The 21,861-nt window shown below is 43.6% G+C and overlaps 6 protein-coding genes across 9 annotated transcripts; 3 read left to right on the top strand and 3 right to left on the bottom strand.

The window, feature by feature from the left end:
* Positions 1-1,599: 1,599 nt before the first annotated feature.
* On the top strand, positions 1,600-3,090 carry smim11 (small integral membrane protein 11). Its single transcript, XM_028399566.1, has 3 exons — positions 1,600-1,688; positions 2,364-2,577; positions 2,668-3,090. The coding sequence occupies exons 1-2, from the start codon at positions 1,674-1,676 to the stop codon at positions 2,550-2,552; spliced, it is 204 nt and encodes a 67-aa protein (XP_028255367.1). The 5' UTR covers positions 1,600-1,673; the 3' UTR covers positions 2,553-2,577; positions 2,668-3,090.
* Positions 3,091-3,373: 283 nt separating this feature from the next.
* Positions 3,374-7,333, bottom strand: LOC114427163 (insulin receptor substrate 1-B-like). Of its 4 annotated transcripts, XM_028395047.1 has the most exons (6): positions 7,144-7,188; positions 5,651-6,131; positions 5,196-5,436; positions 4,739-4,988; positions 4,075-4,636; positions 3,374-3,983 (listed from the first exon to the last, which is right to left on the bottom strand). In XM_028395047.1, the coding sequence occupies exons 1-6, from the start codon at positions 7,166-7,168 to the stop codon at positions 3,626-3,628; spliced, it is 1,917 nt and encodes a 638-aa protein (XP_028250848.1). In that variant the 5' UTR covers positions 7,169-7,188; the 3' UTR covers positions 3,374-3,625. The 4 variants fall into 4 exon arrangements, with proteins under 4 accessions (XP_028250848.1, XP_028250838.1, XP_028250821.1 ...); XM_028395037.1 differs by lacking the exon at positions 7,144-7,188 and adding an exon at positions 7,219-7,333 and having other exon boundaries at positions 4,739-5,436; XM_028395020.1 differs by having other exon boundaries at positions 4,739-5,436.
* cyp4f3 (cytochrome P450, family 4, subfamily F, polypeptide 3) lies at positions 7,199-9,831 on the top strand. The gene is made up of 13 exons (XM_028395057.1): positions 7,199-7,422; positions 7,487-7,631; positions 7,702-7,755; positions 7,839-7,966; positions 8,045-8,166; positions 8,236-8,382; positions 8,460-8,580; positions 8,643-8,709; positions 8,789-8,918; positions 9,000-9,133; positions 9,249-9,313; positions 9,389-9,471; positions 9,561-9,831. Exons 1-13 carry the CDS (start codon positions 7,231-7,233, stop codon positions 9,763-9,765), a joined length of 1,593 nt encoding a protein of 530 aa, XP_028250858.1. The 5' UTR covers positions 7,199-7,230; the 3' UTR covers positions 9,766-9,831.
* An 88-nt stretch (positions 9,832-9,919) lies between these two features.
* On the top strand, positions 9,920-13,294 carry LOC114427244 (uncharacterized). Its single transcript, XM_028395156.1, has 12 exons — positions 9,920-9,983; positions 10,236-10,363; positions 10,798-10,938; positions 11,013-11,150; positions 11,226-11,389; positions 11,459-11,558; positions 11,632-11,724; positions 11,809-11,829; positions 11,911-11,931; positions 12,017-12,043; positions 12,117-12,164; positions 12,247-13,294. The coding sequence occupies exons 2-12, from the start codon at positions 10,282-10,284 to the stop codon at positions 12,264-12,266; spliced, it is 855 nt and encodes a 284-aa protein (XP_028250957.1). The 5' UTR covers positions 9,920-9,983; positions 10,236-10,281; the 3' UTR covers positions 12,267-13,294.
* Positions 13,253-17,988, bottom strand: slc19a1 (solute carrier family 19 member 1). Its single transcript, XM_028395069.1, has 6 exons — positions 17,841-17,988; positions 16,504-17,054; positions 14,949-15,726; positions 14,654-14,846; positions 14,436-14,577; positions 13,253-14,329 (listed from the first exon to the last, which is right to left on the bottom strand). The coding sequence occupies exons 2-6, from the start codon at positions 16,771-16,773 to the stop codon at positions 14,129-14,131; spliced, it is 1,584 nt and encodes a 527-aa protein (XP_028250870.1). The 5' UTR covers positions 16,774-17,054; positions 17,841-17,988; the 3' UTR covers positions 13,253-14,128.
* A 319-nt stretch (positions 17,989-18,307) lies between these two features.
* Positions 18,308-20,070, bottom strand: LOC114427229 (C-X-C chemokine receptor type 2-like). The gene is made up of 2 exons (XM_028395132.1): positions 20,013-20,070; positions 18,308-19,827 (listed from the first exon to the last, which is right to left on the bottom strand). Exon 2 carries the CDS (start codon positions 19,823-19,825, stop codon positions 18,773-18,775), a length of 1,053 nt encoding a protein of 350 aa, XP_028250933.1. The 5' UTR covers positions 19,826-19,827; positions 20,013-20,070; the 3' UTR covers positions 18,308-18,772.
* Positions 20,071-21,861: the final 1,791 nt, after the last annotated feature.

Raw genomic sequence — 21,861 nt, 5'->3', positions numbered from 1 at the left:
GCTGCCTTTATGGTTATCACTGGGGATTTTAACCATGTTAACTTGGACAGAACGCTTGCTGACTTCACACAGTATGTGGACTGCGCCACAAGGGACAATAAAACTCTGGACTTGCTGTATGCTAAACCAAGGGGTGAGAGAGAGACTGACTGATGGCAGCAGGGAGAGAGTTAATGAGTTAAACACCCACTTCAACAGGTTTCGCTCTCAGACTGCTTCTGTCCCCTCTATCCCTCCCCCGCTACAACCACACCTCCACCCTCCCCCTCCAACCACCTGTCAGCTCTCCCCTCCTCCCCCCACGGTGAGACCACTGGACCAGACAGGACTACAGCCTACCACCCCTCCCCCCTTTGACACTTCCTCCTCCCCGCTCCCCCCCTGCATAACTGTGACGACCAGCCAGGTGAGGAGACAGCTGGAGAAGCTAAACCAACACAAGACTGCAGGCCCCAGGATCCTGAGGACCTGTGCCAGCCAGCTGTCTGCAGTTCTCCAGCATCTCTACAACCTGAGCCTCAGCCTGGAGAGGGTGCCACTCCTCTGGAAGACCTCCTGCCTGGTTCCTGTACCTAAGAAATCATCTCCATCTGGACTCAGTGATTACCGCCCAGTTGCCCTCACATCTCATGTGATGAAGGTGCCGGAGAGGCTGGTGTTGGCTAACCTTATGCCGCAAGTGGGATCTTCTCTGGACCCTCTGCAGTTTGCCTACCAGCCGCCATCATCTATCTGCTGCAACAAGCTCACTCACACCTGGATGGTGGTGGAGGCACAGTGAGAATCACATTCTTTGACTTCTCTAGTGCCTTCAACACCATCCAGCCTCCATTACTTGGTGAGAAGCTGCTGCTGATGGGTGCTGGCTTTAGCATTGCAGCCAGTGACACCAACAGACTGAACAAACTGATCAGGAAGGCTGGCTCTGTCATTGGCTGCAGACAAGAGACATTTGAAGCAGTGGTGGAGAGGAGAACATTGATTGAACAAACTGTTATCCATCATGGATAACCCCGACCACCCTCTCCTCCCTGTACTGGACAGACAACGGAGCGCTGCTCATGCCCATTCCTGCCTCATGCTGTAAGACTGTACAACACCTCATCTCTGTGCCTGAGATAACACGAACTCACTGCTGTAAGGGACAGATCCTGCACAAGGTTTAGGTTTTTCTTACTTTCAAATTGCACACTGTTGTTCTTGTATATCATATCATATCATTTCATATCTTCATACCAAATTGCAGAATCCGTTTCAGACTTATATTTATGAATAAAGTATGTCTATTCTATTCTATTCTATTCTAAACTGCTCCTGGTGTCTTTCACAAGGGTGAAGATGCGTTCACAGTTCCATGGGAAAACGAGAACATGACGAAAAAAAGACGTATCAAAATGTATTTGATACGTTAAAAATCTTATGAAATGTATCATCAATAAGCGAATGTACAGACATTCTACAAAGAACGCTCGATAGTAATAAGTTTATTGTGTGATATTTTCAAAACAAAACCTTTTAATTTAGCCATTTCCTAAACCCGTAGGTTCATGAATGCAGCACACGTGACGCACCGCAGATTGTGCATTTGTATTGGTGCGTCACCGGAAGTCCCGCCTTAAAGACGAGCATTAATAGCTGTCAAAGTGAGAAACAACGACAGTAAAGGAGGCAAAATGATCAACTGGAAGGTAATTGGATAAACTTTTTATATTTCATAGAGACCAAATGTGTGTTATAACTTTAGTGTACAGATGTTGTTTCGTTCAGGGCCCTTTTTTCTAATTTGCCTCAGCTGTCACTAGCATAAAGCTAACGTTACATAGCTCTGTTTCTGTCTCAACTGTAGCACATTTCATAGCGTTTAGCTAGCTGATCATCATCATCACTCAGATTATTGCCATCGTCGAAGCATTAATGTTTGTGTAGCCGTGAGTTTGTGAGTCTGACGTTCAACATTATGGTTATAGTGTTTTAGTGTTCACAGCCAATTCTGCTCACTAAAACAGAACTGTCACCTCTTGAATTAACTTTAAGCATACTGTAGCAAATATAGATTTTCAGTGCTGAGTTTCCCTTAGTTCGAAAAGTTTGAATTGTAGTAATTTTTAATGAACGTTGAGGTAAACCATGTGTTTGACCCAGAGTGCACATGGTGTGTGCAGCTGCTTCTCTCTTTCACGCACCACCTCCTCTCTGTGACTAAATTAACTTCCACTTTGACAGCTGAGGCCCCTGGTGGATTAGAGGGGACAGATAGAAACATCCTCTCCAAGGTCCTTGAGCTTTCTTATTGCCTGGTCTACTTCTGCTTTCTTTCATTTTCTCCAAAGTGTTTGTTAAACATGATTTCTCTCTGTCTTCAGGCATTGGACAATGTCCCTGTCCTCTTGTACATCCTGGCCCTGAAGACACTGCTACTGTGTTTGGCATTTGCAGGGGTCAAGATCTACCAGAGTAAGAAAGCAGAGGCCGCCCTGAAGAAGCAGCAAGCTGAGAGGAGGAGGCTCGCCCAGCAGACACAGGAGCTCATTGACAACTTGAAGGAAGACTGAGGAGAGATGAGGCTGCTGTACACTGGTATGACACTCCATTAATGTATTTAAATATCCACTAAACAGTTATAGCCGCTGGGAGATTGATGATGTGACACTATGATCCATCTTACAGTTTTCCATCCACGGTTACTGACCAGAGCTCCAGGCCACTTCATCCAAATATAAGGTGGATTTCTGATCATCAGCTACAAGGACGTCACAGTTGGGGGTTCCATTGAAGGACTGTTTTGAACGCCTTGATAATGAAATCACAGGAGAAAACATGCTGAAGCCTGACCTGAGTGAAGGTTGTCCAGAGTTGCCCTTTCACACATTCAACTCACTGCAGGAGATTCTTTGTCATTCTCAAAAATGTGAGGGGGTTAAGGGCCTTTTTTAGTTGTCCAGACTTAAAATGCTACACTTGACTTGAATCTGCTCATTTCTATGAATAATTCAGTGGTTTTCTGTAAAAGTGTTCATCTGTGTTTGTAATGGTCACTTAGATTGGTGCCATTTTTTATATTAAAATGCAAAAATGCGGTCAGCCCTTTAATTTCCTTTAGTTACAGTGCCTCCATTTTAGACTGTCTTGATCCTGATAGACCTGTGTTCAAAGAACAGTAGGACCCTGTAAAGACTGCCTATAAATAAAACTTTTGCAGCTCTCTGTACAAGCAATAGAGGGCGCTACTGCTCATTGTATCACCATATACAATGGCGTGCACTTCTGTAATTTTAATTACAAAGAGGAGATGAAGTGACGGTGTAATACCAATAACTGTAGCTGAACTTTGAGGTCTGTGTAAAGCGAAAGAAGACATGTATTCTAGCTGCTTTATTCTTTAATTATTTATTTTATTAGCAAAACATTTGCAAAATTGCTGTCAATTTTTTTACATGAACTTCATGCAAACTGATGCTGTTCAGGTGACGTTCAACAGAACAAGAACATGAACAGTTACACTGAAATATCAATATTAACACGTTTTTCTTTTTTATGGGAATCCACTCATGAACATTCTGGTGGTAAACCTCTAACTGTGCAGCTCCTGATCATACAGAAAAGTAAACATAAGAGCTACAAACACTCAGGATCTGTCCTGGGCTCGAATGCATGAAGGCAGACAGAATGACAGCAGGTGTCTTCGAGCAGAAGGTGGGCTTGGAACAGCTTGGCATTGACTACTTTGGCCTGTATCCAAGTGTGGAATGGACTGTAGTGGCCTGGAGGCAAATGGAGGCATCATGTCACCAGCTGCAGGAGGTGTAGAGTGTTGAGTGTGCTGAGCTGGGTTCTGCTCCTGCCTTGGTTGAGCAATGCAGCTGATGCTCCTCTGTGATTGGCCAGCTTCTATTTCAGACTGCTGGACTGAAGTTATCAGCCAGAGTTGCTCGTTAGACTGATGATGTGACAGGCACAGAGGGGAGCTGCTGTCAGAGGTGGAGCTAAAAGGACAGAAATAGTATTTTAATGAAAATTTCTTTTGAGGGTTTTATTGTAGTTTACTTTGATCATGTAAGATCATCTAAGACCTACCTGCTAAATGACGCCTGAAGGAATGGGGGGGAGGAAGAGTAAGCTTGTTTCTCTGGGCTCACCATGGCCATAAAGTCATCTTGGGATACCACAGACGGACTGTGCATGACCCGAGGAGACATCATCAAGTACGACCCTTCCTCCTCCTCAGTCAGCTCTTGCTCCTGCATCCTACAGGCTGCTGCACTGTCGCTGACTCTGTCCATGTCCAAGTAGTTCTCATCCTCAGTCATGGAGCTCTGCTGGGTTCTGGAAGAGCTGCGATGAGAGGTGGAGCTCCATGAAAAATCTGGCTTTGTTCTGTCAGGGCTGCAGGGTTTTGAATAGGACTGCACTGTGCTCATCTGGGTGTCAGGGGTTCTCGGGAACAGCATTAGGGGAGCAAGTGGCCTCACATTCCCCAGCTTGTCTCTGTATTTTGGTCTGCAGCGTTTTGAGGTCAGAAAGGCTTGAGGCTGAGTGAGACAGGAGGCTGGAGACCGGCTGAAGTCTGGAAGAGCTCGTACTGTCCGCAGCATCTCCCGAACCACCTCATGAATATGCTGGGCCAGTGCTGGGTTTCCTGTTTGAACAGCCATAAAGTAAGTCACAGTCCTATGTTGTGGCATTGCTGGAAAAATACAGAAAAAAAGTAACGATTATTATTATTATTATTTGTAATTACCTTGGTTTCTTACTTCCATCCAGATTTCTCCTGGACCATTTGGTGCTGACCTGCCAAGCTCCAAGTAAAATAAACCATCCAGGTGGCCAAAGCGTCGAACACTCAACAAAGGTATCATGACTGATGGCAAATCTTTGCCTGCACCCATTCGGACCAAGATGAGAGACGTTCCCGTAAGGCACAGCCGGTTCTCCCCTGTGAGGGACTTGGAACTGCCAAGCCCTCTGGGCTTCACAGTGACGGGCCAAACCTTAGATGAAGGGGGCAGAGGCCAAAAAAAGGGCAGCGAAATGTAGCATCCAACTAATGGAAGTCTTCTTAAATTGGTATATTCTACAATGTAAGAGCTTTTAGTTTTGTAAATGCGACAAGGAAGTGTAAGATTTTGGTGTGTGAAAGATTGTTTTAGATTTATATATACTATACATGACATAAAAACAATAAAATCTGGTCCAACCTCTTTGAAGTAAGCAGCAGGGGGCAGAGTGCAATACCCATCATCCTCTTCATCAGCCCGTTCCTCTCCCATCTGTTCCTCCTCCATCACTCTCTTAATGGCTACATACCAATCTTCTTGTTCCTGCTGGTCGTCCATCACTAACACCATGGTCTGGTCCCTGTCATATAACACCACTGTGTGGCCTTTTCGGGGACTGCCAACACGGCTCACACCAAGGCAGCAGCGCAGATAAATCACCCTAAGAAAAGGAATTAAATTTCAGTTTCAGATAACAAAGTTTTGTTCATTTTACTGGACAGAGACCTTTTCTAAAAGTAGAAAATAAATAGATATATTTGAGAACTATAAACACACCAAAATCATAGCACATACTTCTACATTAATAAGTTCTTAATCCAATATTACAAACCTTCTCTAAACACATTTTAGTTGAAGTTACTTTCTTAACCAACCCTTGCTTGCTCGCCCCAAACAGTCCAGCTTTCCCAGTAGACTTCTCCATTGCTGTGAACTTCTCTTGCTTTTGGTACCACTCCAGCCGGCTCAGCCCGGTGTGACTTCCTGCTCTCAGGACAAAGTATCTTCTGTGCTTCCGTTCAAGCTTCCCCAGGTAGCCTTGTCTCACCACATCACTCTGTGGCCCCAGCGAGGTCACAAGGGCACCAGCCAGGGGGACCAAGGAGAGGGAGTTTGGGTTGATACAGAACAGATCCTCGTAGAAATGAGGCGAAGGACGTTCATTCGACTGACTCCCAATGCAATGGTTCTCATTTGGCTCAGTCTGAACACTTTTCCCAGGAGACATCAGAGGAGACTCCTCTGACACCCACGAATGCTTGGAGGTAGAGTGATGAGACATCTGAGGGGAGCTGGAGGCAGGTAGAGATGTTCTGTCATGCCCTTCTGCCATGTTGTTCATGTCAGTCAGAAAACCTGGACAAAGGAAGACAAGACCATAACCACGGTCATAATTTGATGACAGTGAGAGCCTATCAAAATAAAAGAAGCTGAAAAGAGACCATTTCCTGTTTCTTACAATGACTCGAAATATAATACTCAATACTCAATAAGCACAGCATCCATTTTTAAAATGACTCAATTTATGTCAAATTTCGCAATGTTGTATTTTGTCAGTAAAACCACATATTTCTTTTTAATACAACTAAGCTAATAAGCACGTCTTTATAGTCGCAGAAATGACAACAACACCTTGGGTTACTAATTGACAATTCTGACATTGACCTTGCTTTTCAAATAAAGCATTGCCTTTGCAACTGATTATTCTTTAGTATGAATTCATATAATATAATTAAAAATGATCAAGTACGCGAACATTGTAGTCTATCTACTACCGAAATGGGGCTTATTAGCTAAAATGCTATATAGCCCTGTAGCTAGCTATATCGCAGCTTCCTTGTCCGTTCACTTCCGGCTTTGCTCGGACTAAGTTGTTCAGTTAAAACTCACCTGAATCCAACATGCGCAAACATCACACATTGTTACACGCACAGCTTCGTCTACTTTTAGATTTACTGCAGAAGGTGATACCGCAAACATCTCCGGATTCCACCACAGCGGCGCTCATTACGTTTAGCCACGCCCTGTGCACGAAAGAACTGAGGAGATGATGCGCGTCCACAACACGCTCGCCCCTGAGAAGCTCTGCTCGTGCACGTGAAAGAAGTTTAAAACCGGCCTTAATTGTTTATTTTTTTCAGAAAAGTTAACGAGGCCTAAACCTTTCTGACTTTTGTGATTTAAAAATTGTGATGATCTTAAACTACTAATAAACACAAACAAAAAACAGCACTGTACATGTGTAAGGAACAAATGACTTTTGATTAGATGGGTGAGTGTGCTGTTTATATGATGACACTGTGTCAAAATTCTGTGGGAAATGGTGATCTTAACAGAGGAAGGAAGGAGGCGGTGTTGAAATAATCACAATAACGGCAGTTTGGTTTCAACATTTGCAGCTCTTCACTGTCAGAGCAGGACCAGCAACGGAAAATCCGCTCACTCCGGTGCCAGGATGGCTGTCCTCGCTCATGTCCTCAGCTGGACAGGCCTCTCTCTGGTTCTCTGTGTAGTCGGCACAGGACTGTTTGCCGTGGTTGCAGCCTGGACTGTGAGGCTGCTGGTGCGGCACGCCTGGTACACTCACAGGCTGTCCTCTTTCAGTAAGCCACAGACACACTCATGGCTGATAGGACACCTGGGACAGGTAGGATGCACACAAAGATCTCATCAGACTGTCATCTTTATTATTATGAGTTTTTTCCCCTCAGATGCAGAGCACAGAAGAAGGCCTCCTACAGGCGGATGACTTGGTGCAGACTTACAAACACTCCTGCTGCTGGTTCCTTGGTCCTTTCTATCACCTGGTCAGACTCTTCCACCCTGACTATGTCAAACCTCTGTTAATGGCACCTGGTAGGCTCAGACACCAAATAATATTAGTACCTCACTTACTAAAGCTCACACTCTTCCTGCTTCCTTTCAGCCAGCATCACAGTGAAAGATGAGCTCATCTATGACCACCTGCGTCCATGGCTCGGTCAGTCAAATATGTTCAATTATTAAAAAAATCACACTTTATCACTACAAAGGCAGTGACAGTACGTCCATGTTTTGTCCCAGGGCAAAGTCTGTTGCTAAGCAATGGGGAGGTGTGGTCTCGCAAGAGACGACTGCTGACTCCAGCTTTCCATTTTGATATTCTGAGGACCTACATCACCATATTTAACTCCTCGACTAAAACAATGCACGTAAGACACGGCACACGGGTTCAAGTCTGTGCAAAATAATGTGGATATAGTGAGTTCCTCATTGTTTCTTTTTTCCAGGATAAGTGGCGCCGCCTTGTGGCGGAAGGCAGGACCAACATTGAGATGTTTGACCACGTCACTCTCATGACGCTGGACAGTTTGCTGAAATGTGCCTTCAGCTGTGACAGCAACTGTCAAGAGTGAGGACGCACCCTCTGAATTCTACTTCTGTTTTTGTGTGTCTTTTATAGAGAATTCTCTTTCCCCAGGTCCACCAATGAGTACATGTCAGCCATAGTGGAGCTCAGTGACCTGATAATAGATCGTCGGGGGAATATTTTGCACCACTGGGACTGGTTTTACTGGAAAACAAAGCAGGGCAAACAGTTCAGACAGGCCTTAGACGTGATCCACAGGTAGCTTTGGTTTGCTTTGGCATTCAGCTATCTATAATATTACAACATTATATATGTAATATTTCATGATATTGTAGGTTCACCAGGGAAGTGGTTGAGAAGCGCCGCATCCTCATTGACCAGCAGAGGGAGACAGAGACACAGTCTGGGGCACCACAGAGGAAGAAGGATTTTGTGGACATCATTCTGCTGACGAAGGTAGAACAGAAGAGCAAAAACACACATTAGCAGCCAACTTTGTTAACAAATGTGTGCTGCAGGATGAAGACGGGCAAGGCCTAACAGATGAGGAGATACAGGCTGAGGCTAACACCTTCATGTTCGCAGGTGTGATGCTCACTGGTTAACAGGGTAGTACAGTAAGAATTCCACAACACAGTACCACTGTAATCCATCTGTCCTGCAGGTCATGACACGACAGCCAGTGCCATTTGCTGGACACTGTATAATTTAGCCCGTCACACACACTATCAGGAGCAGTGCAGACAGGAGGTGATGGATCTGATGCAGGGGAGAGATCAGCATGAAATAGAGTGGTCAGAATCCACACACACACACACACCTGATCAGATTCTACTACACTGTACAAGTGCACTGATACATCTCTTAATCTAAAGGGAGGATCTGTCCAACCTCCCCTTCACTACCATGTGCATCAGAGAGAGCCTCAGACTGCACTCTCCTGTGCAGGCCGTAACCAGGAGATACACCCAGGACATGGAGCTGCCGGGGGATCTCACAATACCAGAAGGTGAGGAGCTTCCAACCACAGTCATGCAGGCTTTTAAAGGATTTTATTGTTTGCCAGTATCGACCATGAAGTGAAACCTTTAGAGAGTGAAGTGAAAGTTCATTATTTTTCTCAGGTGCAATCTGTTTGGTCAGTATCTACGGAACACACCATAACCCTGCTGTGTGGACAAACCCACATGTAAGAGTTTAATCCTTTTATTTTCATTTCAGGACCAATCTGCCATGTTTAACTTGTGATTTACTCTCTAACCAGGAGTTTAACCCTCTGCGTTTTGACCCCACCAACCAAAAGAACCACGCCTCTCATGCCTTCATCCCCTTCTCCTCAGGCCCCAGGTTCAGTTTTGTCATTTACCATGAAGTTATTTCATAATATGTGACAGACCTGATTCCTCAAGACAATGACCCATTTCCGTTCTCTTCAGGAACTGCATCGGTCAGAAATTCGCCCTGGCAGAGCTCCGGGTTGTGGTGGCGCTGACCCTGCTCAGGTTCCGCTTGACCCCAGGGGTGAATCCTGAACTCGGGAGCAGATCTGGGGAAGTCCGTCGTCTTCCACAGCTCGTCCTGCGTGCCGAGGGTGGCCTGTGGCTGCAGCTGGAGCCCCTGAAGGAACAAGGAGCAGGATGAATGGGTGTAAAACTGGCTCATTTTTTAAATAAAACAACAATAAAACAGAACCAATGATGATGATGATGATGTCTTGTTTTTTTTAATTGGTATTATAAAAAAATACCAATACAAATTGGTGCCTGCAGTTACCACGTGTGGCCACCAGGGGCCAGAAAATTGCCATCATGCTTCTTTGACTTTTGACCTGACTTGAGTTTATTTCCCCTCACATACCGGTAGGTATATTTATTTATAATGCGTTATTCTGAGTGTTAGTGGCTATACGTGAATGTATATGTTGTTATTTTGACTGTAACGGGGAGAAGGCGGAGCTTTGCAGCCTGTTGTCACACTTTCACTTTCAGCTTGTCTCTCTGCGCCGTCTCCCTCCTCATGGGCTAACTTGGTCTTAAGCTAGCATGATTAGACTATAATGCGTTTAGCTTTCAACTAACCTGATTTGACATGTTTCTCCGGATCTGCAACAGGAGCCATCCGCATTCCTCTTCGTTTCTCTCCGCTTAGCTTACGGATATGTGTCCGCCGGGGACTCCCTGGATGATGTGGGCCGGTTGCCTGTGTGTTTTTGTGGCTGTCGTGTCTGCAGACTCCGCTGGTAAGTTTGTCTCTTCTTAGCTCTTAGCTGGTTTTTATAGACGTTGGATCGTGTGTTTGTGTGAATCGCAGTGGCGTGTGTGTGTGTGTGTGTTTTTTTATACGGATGGCCCCACCCAAAGTGTGGAGGCGCAAGAAATCAGATTTAAGCGGTGATTAAGGTCAAGACAACAACACGGAGAGCAGCAGGACTAAGGAAAAACCTTCATTACAGGTGTCACAGTACTAGAACAGGTTCGATCCCTCTGCCTGCTGTTGTTTACATGACTGTGAGTCATATTGCTGTACTGTAAATACAGTTTATATGCACAAAAACACTCCTGTCTTTCAGATTTAGTTAACAGATTAACAGACTTGGTGCTGCTCAGAAGCTGAATAACCTTCAGAGCTCTGTCAAAAATGCCTGATTTAAGGAATGTTTGTGTTTCTGTGCAGAAATTACAGTCTATGGGAAGCTGGGAGGTGAAGTTGTTCTCAATCTAGAGGGCGCTTCTTTGACTGTAAACTCCAAGATACAGTGGAAATTCGGTAAAAACATAATCATGGACAACGATGATATTTCCCCTCTGTGGCAAGGTATAAAGCTCCTCAGGAATCACATGTGCTTACAGTTTTTAATTTGAGGATAACACTGTCTCTGTTTTTTAAAGACCGTGTCCACTTTAACACCTCAAACGGAGCCTTGACCATCAAAGGACTGACGCATAATGATGGTGGAGTGTACACGCCAACCATCGACAACAACAATGTCTTCACGGATGGAAATCCAGTCAAACTCGCCGTCATCTGTAAGTGCAGACCTCACACACACAGTGTAAATCGTTCAGCTGAAGTCACATCAACTCTCTGATCTGTCTCCTCAGCTGCCGTCCCTGTGCCCACTGTCACTGAATCCTGTGATAAGAAGAGGACCAGTTGTACTTTGACGTGTGCTGGAAACACCACTGGAGCCGAACCAGTCATCTATGTGTGGAGGGCAGAGGATGCCGTGATGTCAGAGTCATCTGTTTCTATTAGGATTTCTAAGGTATCCTTTCTGTTTTGACTATAGGAAATCAGCAAGACAGAACATAATACTGTTTACCTGCACTCACAGGAGCACAGATCAAGTGTGGAGGATTTCACCTGTGAGCTGAAGAACAACATCAGCCAGGAGAGCAGCCAGCTCTTCCACAACCCTTTCTTCGGGGACCCCAGTGAGTCACATCTCAATCTGATTTTGTTTCTGTGTAAAGAATCTGTGCATCACCTTGTGTTGTTGTTTTGTAGAGGAGGAGCCGAAAATCGCCATGGGGGCCACGGTCTTCGTCGTCCTGCTGACCTCTGTGGTTCTGCTGGTGTTCTTTCACAGATGGAAAGCAGGTGATGATAAGATTAGCATTAATGCGCTCATTTAAACATGTTTACATCTGAGACGTGTCTGAAATTGCTCTTGTTTTCTTCCAGGAATGTGGTTCTTCCAAAAAGGTAAGATCACTGTGCCCTCTGATTGATTAGCCTTCAGCTAGCGGGTATGCTAACATCTGCTGTAACTCTCCCCCCCTGCAGACTCCATGCCTTGGAAAGCAGGTCAGTGTCTTTGTGTTATAACATACCCCTCACAGCGGAGGAAACCGGTTTAACCGTGTGTTTTTTTGCTCTGCTTTCACTTCAGACTTCTGGAGGTGGCAAAATGGACAATGTAAGTTTTAGCCAGACATGTTATAATCTATGTTTATCTGAATAAAAAAAATACACTTTTGCTTTTTTCAAAGGCGCTGCTGTGTCTAATGGCAACCCTGGTAGCAAACAAAGGACAGACGGTAAGATGCATGTAGTGACGATTCCGATCAGGGTAGAAAAAGTGTGCGACTGGTTTTCTTCTTTTGTGCGTTTTGTTTTTAGAGGAATCATCAATGACTTAGACGCCTGGGCGACACCTGTGATGCAACACGTCCTGCAGGATCCAGACTGAAACAGATGTTTTAGGAGCATGTGCAGTGGGATCTCACCGCAGGCACTGTGATCTAGCTACAAGTATTGTTAAACATTTAAGAGTGAGTATGTATCCAACGCTGCTGTCGAAAGTGGCCACAAAACTGACCGCAGTTGATGCACTGATAGCGTGCTTTAACTTTGTAAAGACACTATAAAGAGAAATGATAATTGGAATGTATTAAAATGTTTTGGGGCAGAGACAATTCAGGGAAGGAAAGCGTGCTTTCCTGCGAGGGCACCTCCAGCTCATTAAACATGTCAGACTCGTGCAGCCGACACCTCGCAGTGGTTTCTATAGGAAACAAAGGGAGGCCGTTGTCCAGCCGGCAGCTCAGAGAACAGTTGAAGCTTTGTACACTCCTCAGCAGCTACTTCCTGTCTGTGTTTTCGTAGCTCTTTGTGATGCCATGTTTAGCTTTTAATTCTGTACGTTTGCACCTTTTCCTTGTATACAGAGCAGCAGCTTTGGTTTCAGATTATGTGTGAAACTGTTTAACATGAAGGCAGCCCTACTTCACTTAAATAAGTTCTAGTGGTGCCATTTTTAACTTCTATCTCCACATTAAGGGCACTAAAATGCACCCCATTAGCTTTCTGTTTGTTGTGGTTTTAGGGTAGAATGTGTTTTTATATGAGCTGTGGTTAATAAAACCAACAAATATCAACCCTGAAGTTTGATTCAAATAACTGGGTCATTTGTGTGATCTGAATTAGAGCCACTAGGGGGCAGCAGGTGAGTCCACGTGAGAAGTGACCGCTGGGTTCAGCTGTAGGAACAGGATAATAAAACAAAACAAAAAATAACACCGTCCTTGCTGTGAAGAATAACAGCAGCTGACCAAACAAGGTGCATTCAGCAAGAAATCTAGCACTTTTAACATTTTGTTTTTTTTAAATAACTAATCAGGGGTGCTAACTTCCACCAAATGTAATTTATTTGAGTAAAAAATAAACATGATTTTTTTTACAGCATTCAGACAGGTTCACAGTAATTACTTCAATCAAAATAAAAAATTGCTATACATTCTTACTGTAAATGTAATCACATTACCTCTTTTCCTCCACCTATACTGCTCTCTACAACTTTTTATGTAACCAAACTGACAGTATCAGGTAACACTGCGTTCCTATGATGTCTATAGGAAATATAATCCGGCCTGAGTCAGACTGATTGTGGAATTTAATACAGAATAAATTCTATACAGATTATCCCAAATGTGCTGCTTCTACTTTATCTTTTTTAAGATCAACAATAAAATCAGTCAGTTCTGTGAATGATTTTCATAACACTGATATGAGCATGTGATCATACTTCGTAGGGTCTTTAGAAATGGCACTAAAATTGTAACATCAAGTACAATAGGAGTGTTGTGACTTCTATGTATAAAACATTAAAAAAATAGGTCCCACTCTGTGGAAAGTCCCTGTAAATTCATAATACATTGCACTACACTGGACTACAAAACGAAGGCATTCTAACATCATAGAGCGTTCTACTTTTTTAGCTGACCAATCAGAGCAGCCTGCTCGTTACTCTTGTGTTTATATAGAAAGGCACGTGGCTAGCCGTTTTCTAAGAACTTAAGTGTGTTTTTCCAGCTACACTGAAGCATTCAATTAATTAAAATGTTTTTTTAACGACAAACTTCATGCAGCAAATGAGGCACTTTTATGATTAAGGCTTAGGGCTAACACTGAATACACCATCAGCAGCAGAGAGTGAAAGCGATTGATCCCGCTCAGTCCGAAGAGATAACAGCACGTGTTGATGGATAACACTTTACAGTTACTATGCTTTGGCACTGTTGCCGTTAGATAAAGGCTCTGCTTCCGAACTTACAGCCACCGGGCTGAGCTCAGTGGATGGGGCCTGGTCACTGGTACCACCTCCTTCCGTCGGCTGGTTTCTATAGTGACGGATGATGACCACAGCAGCACAGACCAAGTAGACCACGGTAAGGATGGTGAAGTAAATGAAGTACACGTGGAACTAAACGGAAAACAGGAATGCATCATTTAGACTTTGGAGCTTACTGTTGTTCTTCTAAGTCATTTTATTTCAGTAAAGTAATCATCACAAGGTGACTTTGTGTTACCTGAGACTGTACGTCCAATCCCAGGCCCCTCTTATCAGAAAATATCAGGTTGATGATGGACTTCAGTATCGTCCCCAGGAAGGTGTTGATGCCGAACACCAGGGCGCACAGCTCCTTAGTGAGTGACGAGGCGATCTGGAAACTGCGGAGAAACGCCAACAAGGTGACAAACCAGACTGCATTTCAACAAACAGTTGCTTATTTTACCTGATACTCACGTGGCGATCGGCACCAGGAACTGGTAGAAGCCTCTGAAGAGGACGTAGGCGATGTAGCAGACCCAGATGTCTTCTGTGGTGCCCATCAGGAGCAGCAGCCCTGCTTGCACTGCTGTGATGATGCCGATGACCAGCTCAGACCAGACGTTCCAGCGGATCTTCACAAAGCCCGCTGCGAAGGAAGTCATCGCACCTGCGGTAGAAAATGCACACAAAATTCAGAGAGTAGGGAAGCCTCTAGAAGGCTCTGCAGGACAGTTTAGGATAATCTGCAGGGACATTTTTGCTGTCTTACTGAGTAGTGTTGAAGCTGCTTCCACTCCTCCGTTGTAAACTTTCTTGTTATCTGTGACTTTGTTCCACAGGATGTGCACATAGAACAGCACCAGGTAATACCCAGTGGAGTTGAAGATCCACCACAGGGACCACAGCCTCAGGTTGGGTCTCTTCACTACGTTTCTAACCTCCAGCAGCATCTGAACAAAAACAGAGTCCTTCCAGCATGACGCAGAGCATGGAGAGGCGGAGGCAGAGGACGACACTCCCTGTTTTGGGTTCATTTTGTCCAATTCAGATTTGGCGGCTTCTGCAGCCAGTTCCCTTTGCTCCTGATTCTTTGCCCGGTTGAAAAACATTGAGCGTTTAGGCCAGGGAAGGCACAGTGAGAGAAGCAGGCCAAAGCTGACAAACCCCAAAGAGATGGCGTTGAGGGTGTAGAAGGTGATGTTGCCCAGAGACATGCACAGCTGACCCAGCACTGAGCTGCTAAAAACCCCCAGAAGGACTGAGGAGCGCGAGTAACCCGCCACACGCTGGTAGAGGACTGGGTTAACCAGGGAAAAGATGTAGGAGGAGTAGGCCACGCGGCAGGCCATGGTGATCCCATAGAAGAACTCCATGAACTGCATCTGTAGCAGCGTGCTGCCTAGAAGCAGAATGATCCAAATGACCACCTGGCTGATTCCCTGGATGATCAGGACCGGCTTGTAGCGCAGGAGATCCGTCAGCAGAAAGGCCGGCACCAGCACGGCCATGTAGGAGTACGTCAGCACAGGAGTGATCTCATTAGTCACCTACAAAGAAAACAAACACTTGTTTTAACAACAGTGACATGATCATATATTACCAAAGTTTAAAACTAAAGAAATGTTTATGCCTAAAACTAAAAAAACTAAAAAATAACCCAAACTTTGCCGATTAGCAGCTGCAGCTCATATAGAGCGCTGGTGACATTGTTATGTTTTTTAATCTTTCCGACGACCTTCTTCTGCGTTGATGACTGTAAACACAGACTGTGATCAGCAAATATAAAGTCTTATCTCTCTGAACGTCTAAATAATTAACCTGCACTCTGTGTTCGATAAATAACGAACAAAACAGAATGGTGCATAAATATATGATAACATCTTATCACACTATTGTCTGTCACTGTCACAACAACTCAAACGTGTTAAGTCAGCTTTCAAAATGTTTCTTTAAACTTTATCATATCTGAATATCTGAAACATCTCTGGCACACTGAGTTCAGTTTAAAGCAACACAAGATCTACACAACAAATATGTCTGCGAGGGAATCCGCTGAGGTAACCAGCTGATCCCATCCTGCCCTATAAATCACAATCCACCTTCACAACCTGCTACACTGACCTACTTTGAAAGAATTTGAACTCTGAGCATGGTAAGATGGATCAGTAAACTCCCCACGGGGAACTCATTAATTCCACTTTGCTCTAAGGGCTAAACTGCACTTTTTTTCAGAAAGTCTCTCTAACGCCTTAAACTCCAGAGTATTTTTGGATTTGCATTATTGGCTACTGAATCAATACAAACATCATGACATCGTCACTGACCTGCTCCCTGGTGAAGTTCTTCTCAGAGCTCAGCAGATACGGTGTAATAAAAGGCTCCCCCGGCTTGATCGACGCCATGTATCCATAGAAACACAGGAAAATGACAGACCAATTCCACTTCCTGGCATCCTCTGGGGGATCTTCAGCAGGAGACGCAGCCATCTCCACATCTCCATCTGCTTCAGCGTCTTCACATGCAGGCACTTTCTGATCCATCTCAGTCTCTCCCTCCGATCTGTCCCCACTTCCTACTGTGTCATCTGCTACCATAGTGGCCACTCTGTAATGCAGAGTGGAATTTGCCCTGTCAAATCACCATGTGAGGATTTAGTGTTACTGTAAAAAGCTGCCAACAATCCAAATGTCAATCCAGCTGTCGGACCCCCTTGGATCGCCTTGTCAGAGAATCGGTGGTTATGATATGGTAGTTAAAGTGCTACATGCTGTTGTTGGCATGTAGGAGAAAACGTTGACCTTTGCTCCATTCCACAGTTCGACATGTCCGACAGACAGCAAGCTATCCAGCAGCAAAGTCAGGGGTCATTGTTAACCTGCAAACATAACAAAGCTGTCAGACTATTCTCACACTGCAGCTAAAAATCAGCAACTTCATCAATAATTGATTGGGTTTCTCTGACATGTATGTACACTACATATCTAGCATGATGGGATACAATTAGCCCATTTTTTTTTGTCAAAATAATAAAATGTATCTAAGAAATAGTTTTAATGGGGGGAAAACACTGATACATACATCACTCGTTTAATCGTGGACAATTACACAAATTTACACAATATTAAATGATTTATATTACTTAAGTAATTTCATCATTGGAAATTGTAGCTCAGCTGTGTCACTGTGCAGCCAGGGATGTGGAGGTTAAAAACAGGCCAGTAAGTAACTGTGCTACTTCAGCCTTTTGTCAACACTGCAAACACGTTACACAACTGACAAACACGAACTGTGCCTGCTTCCTCTCCAACTGTTAGCTGTGCATGGGCTAAGGCTTCACAAACCAGCGAACACACACACAAACACAGTTTTCATTACATTAGCTGCTAACGTAACTAAACAAGTACAGGACGAGTTTTTTGTATCACTCTTTTCAAATTACTTTACAATTTCCGGCAAGTCTGCAGCTAGCTTTGTAGCCAGCTAGCTGTCGTACATTATATAAACAATCCATTTCTGTCCCTTATTTTAGGACAAAAGAATAACACAACACGTAAAGACCCTCATTTGAAATCAGCTTATATACGACACGAAGCTGGGTTTCCTTTAATTAACGTACTTAATGTCATTTCAGAGTTCATAAACCTGAGTTAACGCAACATACCTCGTGTGCTCTCGCTCCATCTCAAGCTGCAGCGTTTAATTAGCGGCACTGTCAGAATTCTTCACGCCGCAAAGACTTCTGGGAAGTGTAGTCTCATAAAACAGCTGGTAAGATTACATTAAATAATACCTATTTTTTCGTGCTTTGTTCAGCTTGTTTTAAACTAACATGGCACAGACGCAAGACAAAAAATGAATTCTTATTTTATATTTTATATTTTATCTGATCTGAGTTTCCAGTGCCTCATGATCGCCCTCTGCTGGACAAATGCTGTTATATTACACACATGTAAAATCTACTTTATTATTAGATTTAACACTATTTTTGTATCTATTCGAAGAGAAATACTGCTAGGAAATAAAAAACGCATTTGTTCATCTATAATAAAATAAAATAAAATGAAGTAGTTTCTTACTAATCAAATGTATGTAACCTTTAATTATTTAAATCAGGGGCTCAGGGTGCCATTGCTGATCGAGTTTTTATTTGTTTGTACATTATTTATTTATTTATGCCATGTGCATTGCATTTCAAAAACATGTCTGTCTTTACTATTTACAGACAATTTAGTGCTTACACAAGTTTAACAGAAGACGCTGAAAATGAAAAGTATAACTAAACATATTTTTTAACAGCTGTTAAAAGCACAATTAATTCCTTTGGAGATATTTATCTGTGTGGACATTACAAATCTTTCTAATCGAAAGCTCATGTCCCAACATCTACACACTGGGAATCTGAGGAATTACCTGACTATGGCCAGAACATGGCAGCAGAGCACCACAAAGTGCAGATATTACAGCATAAACAGGAAACAGAAACAGGGTTTTCAGGTTGTGACACTTTATCCACCCACACAACCCACAGCTTCATCAACAAGCTCAGCAAATATCAGCATGCAGACACATTAAGGTCAGCTGGGACCCTCTGCATCAGAGCACAGTCCCTATGCCCTCTGATGTCTGAGATGTTGACCGGCTGAACTTTGACATCGACAGCCTCTCGTGTCTGAGTGTCCTCTGGAAAAGCAGCATCATTTTCTTTCTGAACTTCTCTCCCACAAAGGCGTAGAGGAAAGGGTTGATGCAGCTGTGGAGCAGAGCCAGGCTGTTAGTTACAACCAAAGCCATGTTCACCATCCTCCTCCCAGCACACTCAAATGATATCAGGTTAGCCCTCATCAGTGTGTCCATGACCAGGGTCATGTGGTACGGAGTCCAGCACAGCAGGAAAGCAATCACCACAGATATGATCACCCGCATGGCCCGGTGCTTCTGGAAGCCACGTGTGTGCAGCAGCCGTGCAATAGTGACACTGTAGCAGCTTATCATGACAGTCAGGGGCACCAAGAAGCCAAAAATGTGAAGTAACGCACGACTGGTGAGCCTCCACACGGTGGCTCTGCCGAGGGCAAAGGTCTCAGTGCAAGTCATTCTCTCAGAATCCAGCTTGGTGGCTTCGTTGAAAAGTGCAGGCAGAGCGAGGGCCCAACCAAGCACCCACACTGATGCACAGAAGAGCCTGCTGCACATCCACTGGCGGCTGTGCAACGTCTCACTGGCGTGCACAATCACGAGGTAGCGATCAATGCTAATGCAGGCCAAGAAGATGATGCTGGTGTAGAAGTTGGCTTCAATGATAAGGTTGAGGACCTTGCACAAGAAATCTCCAAAGATCCACCCTTGTACCAATGCCACGGCGAAGAACGGCAGCGTGAGAGCCATCAGGCCATCTGCCACCGTCAGATGGAACAAGTACACATCTGATGGAGTCAAAGCTTGTCTGCTGCTGCTGATCACCCAGCCAACCAGTAGGTTTCCTGGTACAGCCAGTAAAAAGATGGCAAGGAGGATGAGGAACAAAGTCCAAGCTGTTGCCACTTCCAGTGGTTTTGACTCACATAACAACGTCTTTGGATCCACATAGAAAGGGACAGATTCATTCAGGTCAAAGTAATCCTCCGTAAAGACGTAAGTGATGGACATAGCTGTGGAAAAAAAGCAGACACATGCTAGTACAGCAATAAAAACCTTTTCAAACTTTAAAGATTTAAGTTCAAGTGCCAGCTAGTGATGAGTCTTTTTGGCAAGCAGACAGTATATATGTTATTATTATTATTACTATTTCTGCTGATAAATTGTCATAAATCATCAGAATGAATCAGACACTAACCTGTTCTGTTGGCTTTAAACACGACCAAATAAATCTGTTCCACTCAGTGCATCCTTTTAAACCTGACACAATATGGGGTTTTTGTGTGCAGAGTTGACCCAACGTCCTGTTTCTGTCATCGGTATGTTGCTGACACACATGTCATCACTTTCTTATCAGGTGTAGATGTACTGATTATTAACCCTCAGGCGTCACTTTAATTTACTACCCTTTTGTGTCATTAGGGGTCAAAAATGTCCACTTCCAAAAAACTGCTATAAAAAATTAACAGACTAATATTTTTTCTTACTTTTTTCTGCATAAATATGTTAAACAACTTCAGCCCTGCTCAAAACTACAAAACATTAAATCATTTTGAGGAATTTAAATTCCTTTAAATTTTAGGGATGTCCCGATCAGGTTTTTTTGCCTTTGAGTCCGAGTCCGAGTCATTTGATTTTGAGTATCTGCCGATATCGAGTCCTGATCCGATACTTTCAAGATTCTCCATAAAGGCGGTAAATAGGATTTCAGACACGCAGCAGCTCATCGAGACCTCGCACCAAAAGCAACTGTCATACCTAGGCCTGTCATGATAACAGATTTTGCTGGGTGATTAATTGATTAATTAAAGAGAAATTATTGCGATAATCGATAATATCGTTTTGAGACCATGTTCAACTAATATAATGATAACGACATACAATGCAAGTACACCCTTTCAAAGATCAATAAACTTTAATTTCTAAAGAACCCTTTCTAAAGGCCCTCAATCATCAACATTATTATTATTATTGTTATTATTAATGATAATATTAATGTTGATATTATTATTATGAGTAGTGGTAGGCCTATTACCATGGCTTATCTGAGCATAGTCAATGGAGTCAAGTCAAACCAACTAGCATGAGCAACAGAGAGCCAAACAACACGCTCTCTCTGGGAGTGGGCTCACCTGTATGCACATGTGCTTGTGTGCGCATGTGCATGTGTGTATGCGCATCGGGAAACACAGAAACACATAGAAACTGATAGCAGAGATGGCACAAGAGGACTGGGCAAGAGAACCAGAATGGGTGGCGCTGCAGCGAGTGCCGCCAGTAAGAAGGCAGAGAACTTCACTCGTACAACGCAGACTTTCTCTGAGATAGATAGTTTTGAGCAGGGCTGAAGTTGTTTAACATATTTATGCAGAAAAAAGTAAGAAAAAATATTAATCTGTTAATTTTTTATAGCAGTTTTTTGTAAGTGGACATTTTTGTCCACGAATGATACAAAAGGGTAGTAAATTTGTTTCACCATGTTCTGGTGATGTATTTGAAAAATTTAAATCGGAATTCTAAAATGTGTCTAGAGAGAGTCTTTGTTACAAAAAATTGTGCCATATGCACCAACACAGGTAAAATGGTGGCCAGGTAAAGAGGCAAAAATTACCCAAATGGACACAAAAGTCCCCAATGACACCCGAGGGTTAACACACTTCACTTTTTATTACGTTAATAGTTCTGTTTCATACTCAAAACCACATTAAGTGCAGGAGTGTATTCAAGGTTTAAATTCAGGAATTAGAGACAAATCAGGGTTTGTGTTCCTTCAAAATATAACACAAACCTATGAAAACGTAAAAACAAATTTCTACTACTTATATTCTACAGATTGGATTGTAACTTTTTTATCTTAAGTCTTTGTTTTGTACATACATACTGACTGCCCGACGCCTCAGTGTCGCAGGAGGTCGTTGGGTAATCAGCTCTTTCTTAAATGGATGGGCTGTGACACTTTCTGGAAATGAAAGACTGAAATGTTCCCCCTCTTGTTACAAAATACAGTCCTGTTGCGTTGCTTTTGTTCCCACATCGTCACATAGTGG

Source organism: Parambassis ranga, chromosome 2 (genome assembly GCF_900634625.1).
Source record: "Parambassis ranga chromosome 2, fParRan2.1, whole genome shotgun sequence".
Lineage (NCBI taxonomy): Eukaryota > Metazoa > Chordata > Actinopteri > Ambassidae > Parambassis > Parambassis ranga.
Note: the sequence above shows the minus strand (reverse complement) of the source record. Positions and strands in the feature narration are given on the sequence as shown.